The sequence below is a fragment of the Geospiza fortis genome, unplaced genomic scaffold (assembly GCF_000277835.1).
Source record: "Geospiza fortis unplaced genomic scaffold, GeoFor_1.0 scaffold242, whole genome shotgun sequence".
NCBI classification, from domain to species: Eukaryota; Metazoa; Chordata; class Aves; order Passeriformes; family Thraupidae; genus Geospiza; species Geospiza fortis.
The window spans coordinates 50792-62731 of record NW_005054574.1 but is presented as its reverse complement, the minus strand read 5'-3'; the positions used below and the strand labels follow the sequence as shown (position 1 = coordinate 62731).

Genomic DNA, 11940 nt, shown 5'->3' with positions numbered 1-11940 from the left:
CCTTGTAGGGTCCAGTTGGGCTGTGAGTAGCTCCAAAGTTGGAGACCCCAAGAGGGCAGCCCTTTCTATTACTTTCTATCCTCATAGTAAAAAGGCTTTAAAAAATGGTTTCATTTTATTTAGGCTTGTTTTTCCTCCCCCTTTTTAATTCTAAGGTGAACTTCCCTGTGTTTTGACATGTGCCCATTGCCTTTTGCCACGTCACAGGGCACCTCTGAGAAGAGGCTGGCTCTGTGTTCTTCACTCACCCCATGAGGTGTTTATGCACTTTGAAAAGCTCATATGCACTTCTGATTGCCAAACACTGATTCACTTCTGTGGGTTTGTGGTTGCTTTGTGCTGTTGGTCTTTACCCACTTTGAGCTGTGAGGAATCAGTGTTTTGCCTGGGGCTGTAGAAGCCCCGGGCTTTCTCTGTGTTCTTTGCCCTTGGAGGGAAATCCACAGCAGATTGTTCACACTCTGCCTTCACAGACTCCCATATTTGAGCAGGACCTGGTATCAGAGCCAGGAAATCTTAAGCAGATAAACAAGAGACTGTCTTCAGTGTTGTCCAAGCGAATGTGTGTGCAAAAGCTGCATTTTCTGCTCATTTTTATCAGATGTGGAGGCACCGAACCAGTTGTCTTGTGGGATCTGCATATTCTGGCAGGTCTTACACTGATTGAAGCTGAATGTTTACATTGTGTTTAAAACTGGTGGCTTCCTCCTTGGAGGCTGAAAGTCTTCAGTTACAATGCTACTGCAGTTTTTAAGATTTGCGACATCTTCACTTACAGGTATTTGACTGTTTAAAGTTCTCTTGGTTTTTCTGACTCTGACAACCATGTAATAAAACCAGGCATTTGCCAAAAGCGCAGCAGTCTTTGTGCTGTTGTTCAAAGGTTACCTTAGGGTTTGGACCTACTTCATGTAACAAAAATGTTGTTGTGGAAGATGAAATGTTTGTTGGCATTTTAAGGATAACGTTTCAGCAAAGCCGGCTGGCAGCCTCCAATACGAGCTACCTCCCAGCCGGGTCAGACCAATAAGGTGACTTGTAGGAGGGAAAAATCAGTTTATAATGAGGATTTTTGTTTAGATTTGTTTTTTAGTAGACTCTTCTCCAGAACTTATGCCAGAGATACCATGAACGACTTTCTTAATTGCTCATGTTGGGGCAAATGTCAGCAGTGGCGTGGCCTAATACAAAACCCAAATGGCAGGGCATGCGAAGGTTAAAGCGAGTTTTCCTTCCTGGTGTTTGTTTAGCTTTGTTCCCTGGCTGTATTTATAGCAGAAGCTGTCTCATGTGTATCAGATTAAAGCCAAGGCAATCTAGGCTGTGTTGGTGGTTTGTGTTTCTGTTGTGGTGGGCTGGAGGGATTGGGAATGCCCCTGACGCCTGTAGCTGCACTTCAGCCAAGTTCCTAAGCACCTGCTTAAATTAACTTGTAGCCCATCAGGATTTCTGGTTTACTAGCTCACCTACAGGCAGCATGTTGGGCAGGCTTGCTTTTCCAGCCTGCTGGAAATACTCCTTTGGGGACCACTTCTGGCTTGTAGAAGTTTGAGAGTGAGATCAGGTTGCATTGTTACGATGTGAATCTGCTAAACTCAGAGCAGGGATAGTCCATGCATGCACACTACATCCAGTGAGCTGTGGGCACCTGAGAGATCCTGCCTGTAGGCAGACAGTTCCATGCCAGGAACTTCTGGATTGTCAGACATCCAGAAAACTCACACAAGTGGTCAGACTTCTTTTTTTCTATTTCTTGAGGAGAAAATCGCAGCAGACACAACATGGTTTGTTGCTGAGCTGCAGCTCCCTTTTAGTGATAGAAGGCCTGTGTCTTCTCTGTGAGCTTACTGGAAGTGCCATGTGGGATGTCTGAGCTGTTCTGTGGGATGCCCTGTGTGTGGCATGGACCTGTGGGCAGTGCAGGCCGTGGGCCACTAGAAACTGGGTCATCAGGTTGGTGCTTTGATCCCTCTATCTCAGTCCATGCCACATGGTGAATACCTCCAGGTTTTATTGTGGCCAGCAAATGATCTCAATCTTCTTTCTGATCTGACAACAGTGATGCCTGAATTCAGAGAACATGCCGTGAAATTAAATTATGTTTTGCAGATTAAATTACAGACTTGAGGCTCTGGACCAGCTCACAGCATCGACGTTTTACTGCTCCTTATGGTGTAGCTGGTGATTGTTCCTGAGAAGAGAGAAGATGATGAGTGATGCAAGTGACATGCTCGCTGCAGCCCTGGAGCAGATGGATGGCATTATAGCAGGTAAACACCTGGGGAGGTGTTTGTTTTGCTTTTTTGGGTCCTCCTTTCTCCCACTGGAGGACAGAGTTCCAGACAGAGAAGGGAGTATGCTGGGAGTTGCTTTTGGTGCCTTCCATTCTAGCTTAGAGTTAACAAATAACCAGAGTGGAGAGATTGCACAGGTTCCCACAGGCTCCATGGATTGGGTTTTCTCCTACCCTCTCTCAAAGGGCTGGTGGAAATGGCTGAGTGATGCAGTTCAGCTCCTGCATGGAGCACCAGGAGAGTCAAGGGCAATAGTGGCTACTCTGAACTTCCCTCAACTCAGAAGAGTTAAAATATTATTTGAATTTTCTTTTTCTTTTTTTTCTTTTCAAAATTGGAATGCTTTGGGTCCAAACTTTGGAACTGCCTTGAACATTAGAAATTTTTATAAGTACCTGTAAATTGTAAGTTGCCCAGGGAGAGGCATTACAAAGAATACAACCTCTGCTTTTAAACTGAGTCTGGTGAGTTAGAAAATAATATAAATACCCAACACATAGGAGGGAAAGATCAAGAAGTCAACAGTCAAAAATACCCTTGCAAGTGTAGCAACACAGTTATAAAATTTTTAGTAGTTCCACTTAAGCAATTTTCCTTAGGGAAAAAATAATCATACAGTGTGTGCTTTGTTTGAACAATGACTCTTCTCTGCCTAAAGATGTTAAGGACACATAGCAGGAACAAATGTAAAGGGGATTCAGTTTGATCATGATGATCTCTAAAAATACATGTAAGCTGTGACTTCAGTAATTTCCATAAGTAGACACTGGTATTTGGATCCAATCATGTATTTGTGTTTCCAAGAGCCCAAGTTGGTTATGGCAGGATGAGGTTTAATATAAAAACAAAATGTGATGTTGGAAGATTTAAGTCACCACAGACTTCATTTACTCCTGTCTGTGAATAGATCTATAAAGGAATATTATAACAAGGGGATATCAGCTCACGTGCTGTTGAGGTTATTTTTCTCTTTATTGTTTTCAGTGGGAATTTAGCAGAATACTTGGATTTTTGTGGCTTGCCAGATGGGGTGAATGAAAGTTCATGGAAGTGCATATATGGCATATCCTTGTAGTTTCTGGAAGTTGACAGCACAAATGAAGGTCTGTCATGAACACGTCTCATTGTGCCGAGGTATTACAGAATTAAGGTCACAAATCAGTGTACTGGAATTACAGTCAGAATTAGCTAGGTTGACTTACATCAACCTTAATCCTAAATTCATAGTTTCCTTTCTAACTTAATATATAGCAATTTCTAATGTAGGTCAAATATGCATCCTGTGAGTTTATGCAAATGAGAGATTTTTCTCTTTATTAACATGCAAATGTCAGTGCTACTGTGTCAAATTGCTGGTTTTAAAATTTATTCCCGTGCAGAAGTGATTTGGTCTTTTAATTTATCTTCATCTTTTTTATTATTTTAAAAAATTTCCAGTGCCTTGGAGCAGCATAACGTATTAACGTATTCCTGCATGGAAAATGCAGGGCATGGTTTCCTCTGGACACCATCAGTGGAATGTGACTTGGGTCATTCAGTGCCTGCTGGGTGACTCAGGGCATTGGCAGAAGATGTTCCATCCCTGGCAGCACCTTCTGCCTTGGGAATTCATCCTGGGGAGCAGCCCATGCCTCAGCCCCATGGGCAGGTCGTGGCATTCCTATTCCCTGAGGACCAGCCCACCTTGTTCCTGCTGGAGCTTCCCTCCCCAAGCACCAGTGATGAGTTTGGTTGGGATAAACCTGCCAGGAGCAACCTCCACCCTTTCCCAGCCTCGGGGTGCATCCAACCCTCGTCCCGTGGTTGACCCCATGCGTTTTTGCTCCCTGCCAGGTTCCAAGGCTCTGGAATACTCCAATGGCATCTTTGACTGCCAGTCCCCCACCTCCCCATTCATGGGGGGCCTACGGGCGCTGCACCTCGTGGAGGACTTACGGGGCTTGCTGGAGATGATGGAGGCGGACGAGAGGGAGGGGCTGCGCTGCCAGGTCCCGGACTCCACGGCAGAGGCTCTCATCGAATGGCTCCAAAGTCAAATGGTACAGTCTCACCTTGTTCTACCTCTGCCAGGCTCATTTTGGGTGTTGGGTTGACTGGCTCTGTTTCACACAGCTATTTATAAAGCTTAGAGTGAGTATCAGGGAAGAGATTTTGTTTTGGAGGTACTCCTGTGGAGTCTTTGAAAAGCTGTTGGTCAAATGCCTTGTGCAGTGGGTTGGCCTTTGCTGTCTTTGATGTACCACTGTACCTCAATCTAGGGAGCAAACAATACTTGGTAACTGCAGTTTCATCTCAGAGGACTGGGGAAAGAATTTTTTTTTAAGAATCAGATGCTTAGGTGGGGGAAAAGAAGCTGTTTTGAATACTTTTCAGTAAAAAGCATTTTTGGCAGTGGTTTTTTTTTTCATGGGGATCAGTGTTATTACTGAGCTTCCTCACCTGATTTATAACATAAGGGAATGGTGTAAGCTCTGCATCCCTTCTGTCTGGATACCAAACCAAACTTCTATTTTCTGTGTTTGTGAATCAGCCAGTTTTTGTCACCTTACTTTAAAAATACACAGAAATATAACTGAGAAGGCAGTTCTTTCCCCAAGACTTGGTTTTCCAAAAAAAATCAACAATTATCCCATTGTAGGTTACCCAAAGACTGCCCTGGGAAATAAAATATTGTACTTAGCCAAAGGTGAGTTAAAACAGCATCATTTTTGAAGAAGCTGCTGGGTTTGCCTCCTGATGCCCTGTGACTGGTGACTTCCAAGCAGGACCAGGGAACAATCCTTGTGCTCGTGGTGTGTGGCAGGGTTTGTGTTGTGGAGGTCCAGGTGTGTGCAGGTTTTGGGGAAGCTCCAGCAGTGGAAGTCAAGAGTTGCTCCCAGAGGCCACAATTTGGTTTTTCAGCCAGGCTCACCACAACTGTCACAGTGACAGTGGTTGGGTGGGCACTGCCACATATCCTGTCAAATCCATCCTGCAGCTCTGGCCAGGTCCTGCTGTGTCACACGCTGGGTGTTGGCCAAGGTGACACCGTGCTGCTGAAGTTGGGGTGCCAGCCCTGGCGAAGGCTGGGGCTGCTGCAGGACTGTGGTGGCTCCGTGTTCCTTGTGCCCCGTGTGTCGCTGCTGTGGGGACAGACGGCCACCATCGCCTGCTCCCTTGCCAGGATGGGCACTGCACCCCCTGGGAAGGACTCAATCTCCCTGGAGTCATGGCTGATCTTGCAGAAAGCATTTTTATCTCAACAAATGGATTGATCTCAGTGCTCAGTCACAGCCCAGAGGACTGCCGGATGCAGGGCTATGTTTGCTGCGGCTGGCACTGGGCAGCCCTTTGTGACATCTGCTGTCATGAGGGCTGAGCACAGCAATGCAGGGACAGATGGGCACCTTGGCTTGCTTCTGTAGCCCTTGCAGAAAGATCTGAAGGAAGAGCCTTTTTTTTCTTTTTTTTTTAATCTTTACTTTGAACTACTCATTTGGAAACGCTTGAAACTTAATGAAGCACATGGGAGCTCTCCCACTGCCTCCAGTGGGATTTGGATCTCGCCCCCACTGTCAAAGTGTGGCAGCCAACGCTGAGATCAGGAGGAGGAGACAGGAGTGACATTGAAGTCAGATCTTTAAAACAGGCAGAGTTCCTGCTAACATCAGCATTCCCTGTCTGTGTGACGTACAGCCCTGAACATTGCTGTAACTGCTCCCTGCTCTCAGTGGGCATCACAGGTTTCATGCAACTGTGGCCTTGATAAACAAAAAATGTGCCAAATAAACAGTCTTGGAAACTGCACCCTCCCATGGTGTTCACAGTCATCTGTAGGCCATGTTTAGTGGTGCTGATCCCCTGCAGGTTATTCTGGAGTAAAGGGGCCCAGCAGCATGGCTGAGGCTGCAGTGCCTGCTCAGATTAATGAGGTGGAGACCAGTCATTGGCCCTTGTGATGGCAGATGTGTGATTTAGGGGTGCCTGGCTGGTGGGGTCTGGAATGAGGCCCTTCAGACCCGCACGATGGGGATCATCTGATGGCAGTGAGACAGCAGTGGGTTTTTATTGCACCCATGGGCTCAGTGGGAGAGGAAGGGCTCTGTTGTACCATTCAGTTTAGTGCCTCCCAACCACTGGAAAAGATGTGCAGGAGTTCTGAGTACCAAAGATTGCAGAAAATTGCTATTCCATCTATGCCTCAATTACTCCTTATTCTGCCTCAAATTATTACCCTGTATTCTCTGTCATCCTTAAAGCCCCTTGTAGGAAAAGCTTAACATTGCACTTACAATCCTGTGCTACAGCCACAGGATTTGCAGGTGTCACCAGTCCCTGTCTGAGCAGGGAGGTGTCACATGAAGTGCCTGGATGATTTGCAGGAAGGTTTTTTGCAGCTGTGCCCCTCCTTAGAGAGGAAGGGCAGACACCTTCTTTGTTTGAAACTAGTTTAATTCTCCATGCATGAAGTTGCATCCCCTAGGATGCTGGAACTGGTGTTCCGTGGTGGATGGTGGAACGTGTGGGGCGGTAAGCAAGCCTCTTGTGTCTCAGAGGAAAACAAAAATAGTGCTTGCTGCTGCCAGACAGTGTGTCACAGGAGAAAAATCCTCCCCTGGCTCCTGCAGCCAAACCACTGATGCTCACATTGGCGAAAGGGCATGACAGCAGTTACCCAAAGTTTCTGTAAAATAGGGCAGAGCATTCAGTCCTGCCATGCCAGAATGGGTTGCCATGTGTCCTTGATCCTCTTCCTTTCTGCTCCTCTCAGTGTGTGTGTGTGCAAAGACTCAAAAAAGGGCCTGTGGGTTGAAACACCTCATGCTGCTTTTTGTTTTTTAACGGATGCGTGCCAGATGGCCACGGGACACCAGAGCACACGTACAGTGCCCAGACATCTGACACAGCTCTTCCAACAGAATCCATCATGTGGTCCCCAAGGGGAGCTGGGAAAAGTTATACATGCAGCTCTCTGCTGCACAAAGAAGTCAGTTTCACTGTAACGTGTCATTGCAGCTCAAACTGATCTCTGCTGCTGAAACCCTGCTCACGTCTCCATGTACAAATGGTGAATGTGATGGGTGAAAGTACAAACAGGGCCATTTGTTCCAAGTCTGGAAAGGGACTGAGACCTTTCTGAGCTCAAACATGTTTGGACTCCTTGCTTTCACTAGGAAGCAGGCCTGAATTCCATGGCCAGATCATAACAATTCCAAAGTTCTGGAGTTTTTTCAGAATACTCTTGGTCAGCAGAAATATTTGGTGTATTTCAACGTGCGCCTTAATAAGGCATGTGAAAATGGAGCTTCTGGCTTCAGTACAGGCAACGTGTGAGTAATCTCTAACATCAGCACCAGTAGCAAAACCATTTTAAACAAAACTCCACATTTTCCAAGACCAAGGCAACCTTGTGACCAGCTGGAAGCTGAGATCCATCTCTTGAATAGTAATTCTCACAAACCTTGCTCCCAACCATGAGCATTGCTCCAGTTTTTCTTCAGTTGAAACAAACAAGAGACAGTTTTCCTTCTGTTATTACTTTTCTAGAAAGTGGTTGGGGAATTTTTTGCATTTTTTTAAAAATACGTCTTAAGCAACTACTTTCCCAGAAAGAGGAAACCAACTGTGTCTTGTTAAAAAGAAGAGTGAAGGGTAGGAGTGGGTGGACAGTGCCTTCCCACACCTCAGAGCCATTTTCCCCATGCTTCTGATCTGAACTTGTGTATATGGGTCCCAGTGTGTGCCTTCTCCTCTTTAAAGGATGTGCCCCTGAAGTGAAAGAGCCAGGATAACATAGTATTTTTTCTTTAAAACCCACAGCAAGTGCAGCTTTGGAAGTGACTTTGTGAATTTAAATATATATATTATACAGCATATTTTAATGATGATTTTCACTCCATAGGTGAATTTCTGAAATTGACTTTAGGGTCAAGCAAAACTTTGTGGCCTCCAAAGGTTTATTGAATCATATAGAATCATTAAGGTTGGAAAAGACCTTTAAGATCATCATCAAGTCCAGCCACAGAACATTTTCAGCTCATCTGAGGATGATGGTTGAGCTGAGGTATCCGTCGTGGCTCATGCAATCCAATGTGTTGCTGCTGCCTCTCAGACCAGCTTCAGATTTTGACATTTTTCCTTTAAGTTGGTTCTTCCAGAGAGTAGCTGGGAGTAATGAGGGTTAATATGAGGGAATTTTAGCTTTCAGAGAGGAATTTTCCTCACTGGGTAGATGTAGCTTTGTAATCTTACAGAGATATGCTGACCTATTTGGACAAAAGTGATTCCCAAGTGGAAGAAGCGGTTTGGTTAGCCAGAAATCATCTCTTATTCATGGGGAAAAAAATAAATCCTGTCTTCAAACCCAAGTTTGTTGTTTGATTATCCTGGTGTGGGTGTGCAGTGCAGTCATTTGACTCAGCTTCTGCTTATGTTGAGTTTGTGTATCAAAGGGTCCTATGCTAATGTGTGGCACCAGGGTGTTACCACCAAACACTTCGGGATCTCTCCTCGAGTTGCAGTATGAAAGGAGTCTTGTGATACCATGTCAGCCTGTCATCATGCACTCCCCTGCTGGCAATGCATTTTGTCCCTGAGAGATTCACCTCCCAAGGTTCTGGAAACACAGGACCCTGCTTATTGCTAAAGGTGATCATCCAGATTGGTGTGTTTTTACCACTGGAAGATAATATGGGCTCATTAATGGTATACCTTGCTGTTGCATCTTCATGTATTGGGGATGAGTTCTTTGGCAGTTAAAACAACCCATCAAAAATCACCATTTCCCATCCAAAATTAATCAGTTTGGCTTAAAAAGCACAGCTTCTGCTTGTCCTTTGCTCTCCTGATATCTCCTGAGTTATTCAGCATTCATGGTTTTGAGATTTTTCTCTATCAATGGCAGTTGCAGACGTTTCATTATAATAATAAAACTGGTTTTTGAGATAATCACAAGACACTCAGAGCTGGGCTCTGTGGTCAAAGATACTAAGAATTTGTCATGCTGCTGCTGGTAGTGGGTCAGTTGAAACCTGAACCCGAGGACAGAGCTTGGTTGTTATTGTTGCTTCTTACATCGCTCTGAAGGATGACATAAACTTGGGACGAGCCACTTGTGAGACCTGGCACGGCTGAGTCAACTTCTTCCATTTTTCTTGGCGTCTACACGTGAATTAATTGCATGTGTTCTTGCAGCTTTTACAATTACTAGGAAAGCCCCTCCTATTTACTTTGTGCTCAGGTGAAGGGGTGGGAATTGCTCTTTTCTCCTGTGCTGTTGGGTCGGATGCTTTCCGGGAGGGTCCGGAGGAGGGAGCTGCGCTGGTGACAAGAGCCAGGGTGGAGGTGGCCGGGTGCCACCTGCGTGGGGCTGTCCTTGCTGCCGGTCGGGTTTATGCTGCTCTGCACCTCCCTGCCTGCATCCCCCTCCCGTGTGTGCCGGGCTGGAGGAGTTTCGTGCCGGGCTTTGATGTGTTAATTCCCCAGAGCTGCTCGCTCCGCTCCGCCTGAGGAGCGCTGCTGCTTCCCACGTCTCCCACTCCGCTCGCCTCCATCCTCGGCTGGGCAAGGGGACGCTTGCTGTCACTTAACCTCGACTCCGAGGAGCCCCAAGCCCTCGGCTTCTGGCGTCCGTGAATGCATGAAAGCAGTCATGACCAGCATGGAGTATAGCTGGGACATTCACGGGCACTGCGTCTGGCTAAATAAGGTAAGGAGATCTCTGCCTGTGCTGGCTCCTGCGTTTCTCCCAGTGACAAGCCATAGCTGGGCAGCGCTGGGAATGAGCCTCTCATCCTTCTCCTGCACCAGGCACCAGCTGGGCTGCTCTTGAGGAGACGGAATATTGTGGAGAGGTTGCAGCTTCCCTCCTCAGCAGCGTGTTATTTATGCTTACAAAATGTTTCAGGTAAATGCCTCAGAGTGAAGGTCTGTGTTCAGCTGCTTTTCTTTCAGAATTCACTTTTATTTTTTAAAATATCATGTGGGAGGGTTTGAGTGGGTGTGTGGTTGTTTTTATTTTTCCCTTTCTTATTCTCTGGGGAGGAAGTAACCTGCAAACTTTAGGAAAAGCTTTGCAGTAGCTCTGCTGCTGGAGTGTGTGGAAAAGGCTGCAAATATTCTGAGCAGGAAGGCGGGAAATGCAGGAGAGGCTGGTTTGGGAGGGGAGAGGTGGGCTCCCACATAAACTGGTTACACACCAGCTCAGACAGTATAACCAGTATGAATTTGGGATCGGATTGGTGCTGACAAGAGAGTAAATCTGTCACGGGTCTGTATCACAGGTAGTGGGTACTTGGCTTGGGAAACCAGGAAGCTCTGCCCAAGGCGCACCAATTGATGCTGAGGTAGCTGAGGCTGGAGGAACCCTCTTGCAAGGGGCTCCAGAGCTGAGGGAACAAGCAGAATAGCAGCAGCTTTGTTTAACTGAGCATAGGTAATGTGTATTGTAATGATCTGAACCACGTAAGCATGTTGATGAGCTCTAATTTAACTCCAGATGGTCAGGAAAGAGGTGTTGGGAAAGGCTCACTTGCCCAACTGTTGACTTGACTGTGGTGGTCAAAACAGTCAGTGCAATCTGCTGTGCAGGGAAGTGATGCTGTGGAGTTGCATCTCCTTCTATACAAACCAAACTGCACATACAGCAAGAGCAGTGTGATTTGTGCTGCTTATTTCATCTCCAAAGCAGAAGAGAAAATGAAGGAAAATGAGGGTATCGGCTGTGGTAAGCTAAAAATGAGGTTTATTTTTGAAAGGAGAATTCAGCAACTGAGAGGAAATGGATTTTTTAATTTATTTTTTTATTATTAGGTTTAAACCAGCAACCACTAGAAATGTTCCTGTGGTTTGGAATTCTAACTCAGTTCCAGGGAGAGGGGATTAAAGACTGAAGCCAGGCAAGCTGTGAATGTTTGGTGATGCTTCTACTTGCTACAGGAATAATTCCCTCCAGAGCAGCATGGATTTTTTACACTTAGATGATTACAGACAAAGCTTTACACACATGTTTAACAGATTAGCAGTGGATTGATCTTGTTGAGTTTATAAGTGCACTGGGTCTGATCTTACAAGGCATTTTAAGTAAATGCTTGACCTCAAACTTCTCTGAAGCCTCAGTGGCATTGTGACAACTGTTCTTTTGTTTTTAAGATTAAAATCAGTATTGGTAAATCTGCATTCTCTTCCCATATAGTGTTTTGCAATTGATCACTAACATTGAAAACACAAGCAATATCTTAACTGAAGATAGATTTTATGTTACTGATGTAAAGAGCCTTCTTTGGGAAATGAAAAGCCTTTCTTACACAGCTAGTAAAGTATGTTAATCCTTTATAGACTTAAATGATACCAATTTGATCCAGAAGTACCAAGTGCCCTAAATATGCTTGCAGTTGCTGTTCAATCAAATATTTTCTTTTCTTTTTTGCTTCTCTTACTGTTTTATTTTTTTTCTTTCCCCCCCCACCTCCCCCAAAGAGGAGCTGTTGCTCTGCAGGGTGAATGCTGGGCTCAGTCTCAGGGGAGGATGCAGATTCCCTGGTGCAGAAATGCTCCTGAGAGACACACTGAGTGTTGCTCACCCAGGTTTTGCACACACCAGGTCTCCTGGCATTTTTCAGACCTTCCTGCAGCCCATTCCTTCCCACTGGTGCTCCCTCCACCCCAT

General features: G+C 45.7%; 1 protein-coding gene across 1 annotated transcript in view; it reads left to right on the top strand.

The window, feature by feature from the left end:
• Positions 1-11940, top strand: part of PPFIBP1 (PPFIA binding protein 1) — a 72762-nt gene that overhangs the window by 23462 nt on the left and 37360 nt on the right. Inside the window, exons 2-3 of the mRNA XM_031064249.1 lie at positions 2110-2270; positions 4128-4333. Of these exons, the coding sequence (XP_030920109.1) occupies positions 2207-2270; positions 4128-4333 (270 nt within the window). The 5' untranslated portion in view covers positions 2110-2206. The remainder of the gene's footprint in view (positions 1-2109; positions 2271-4127; positions 4334-11940) is intronic.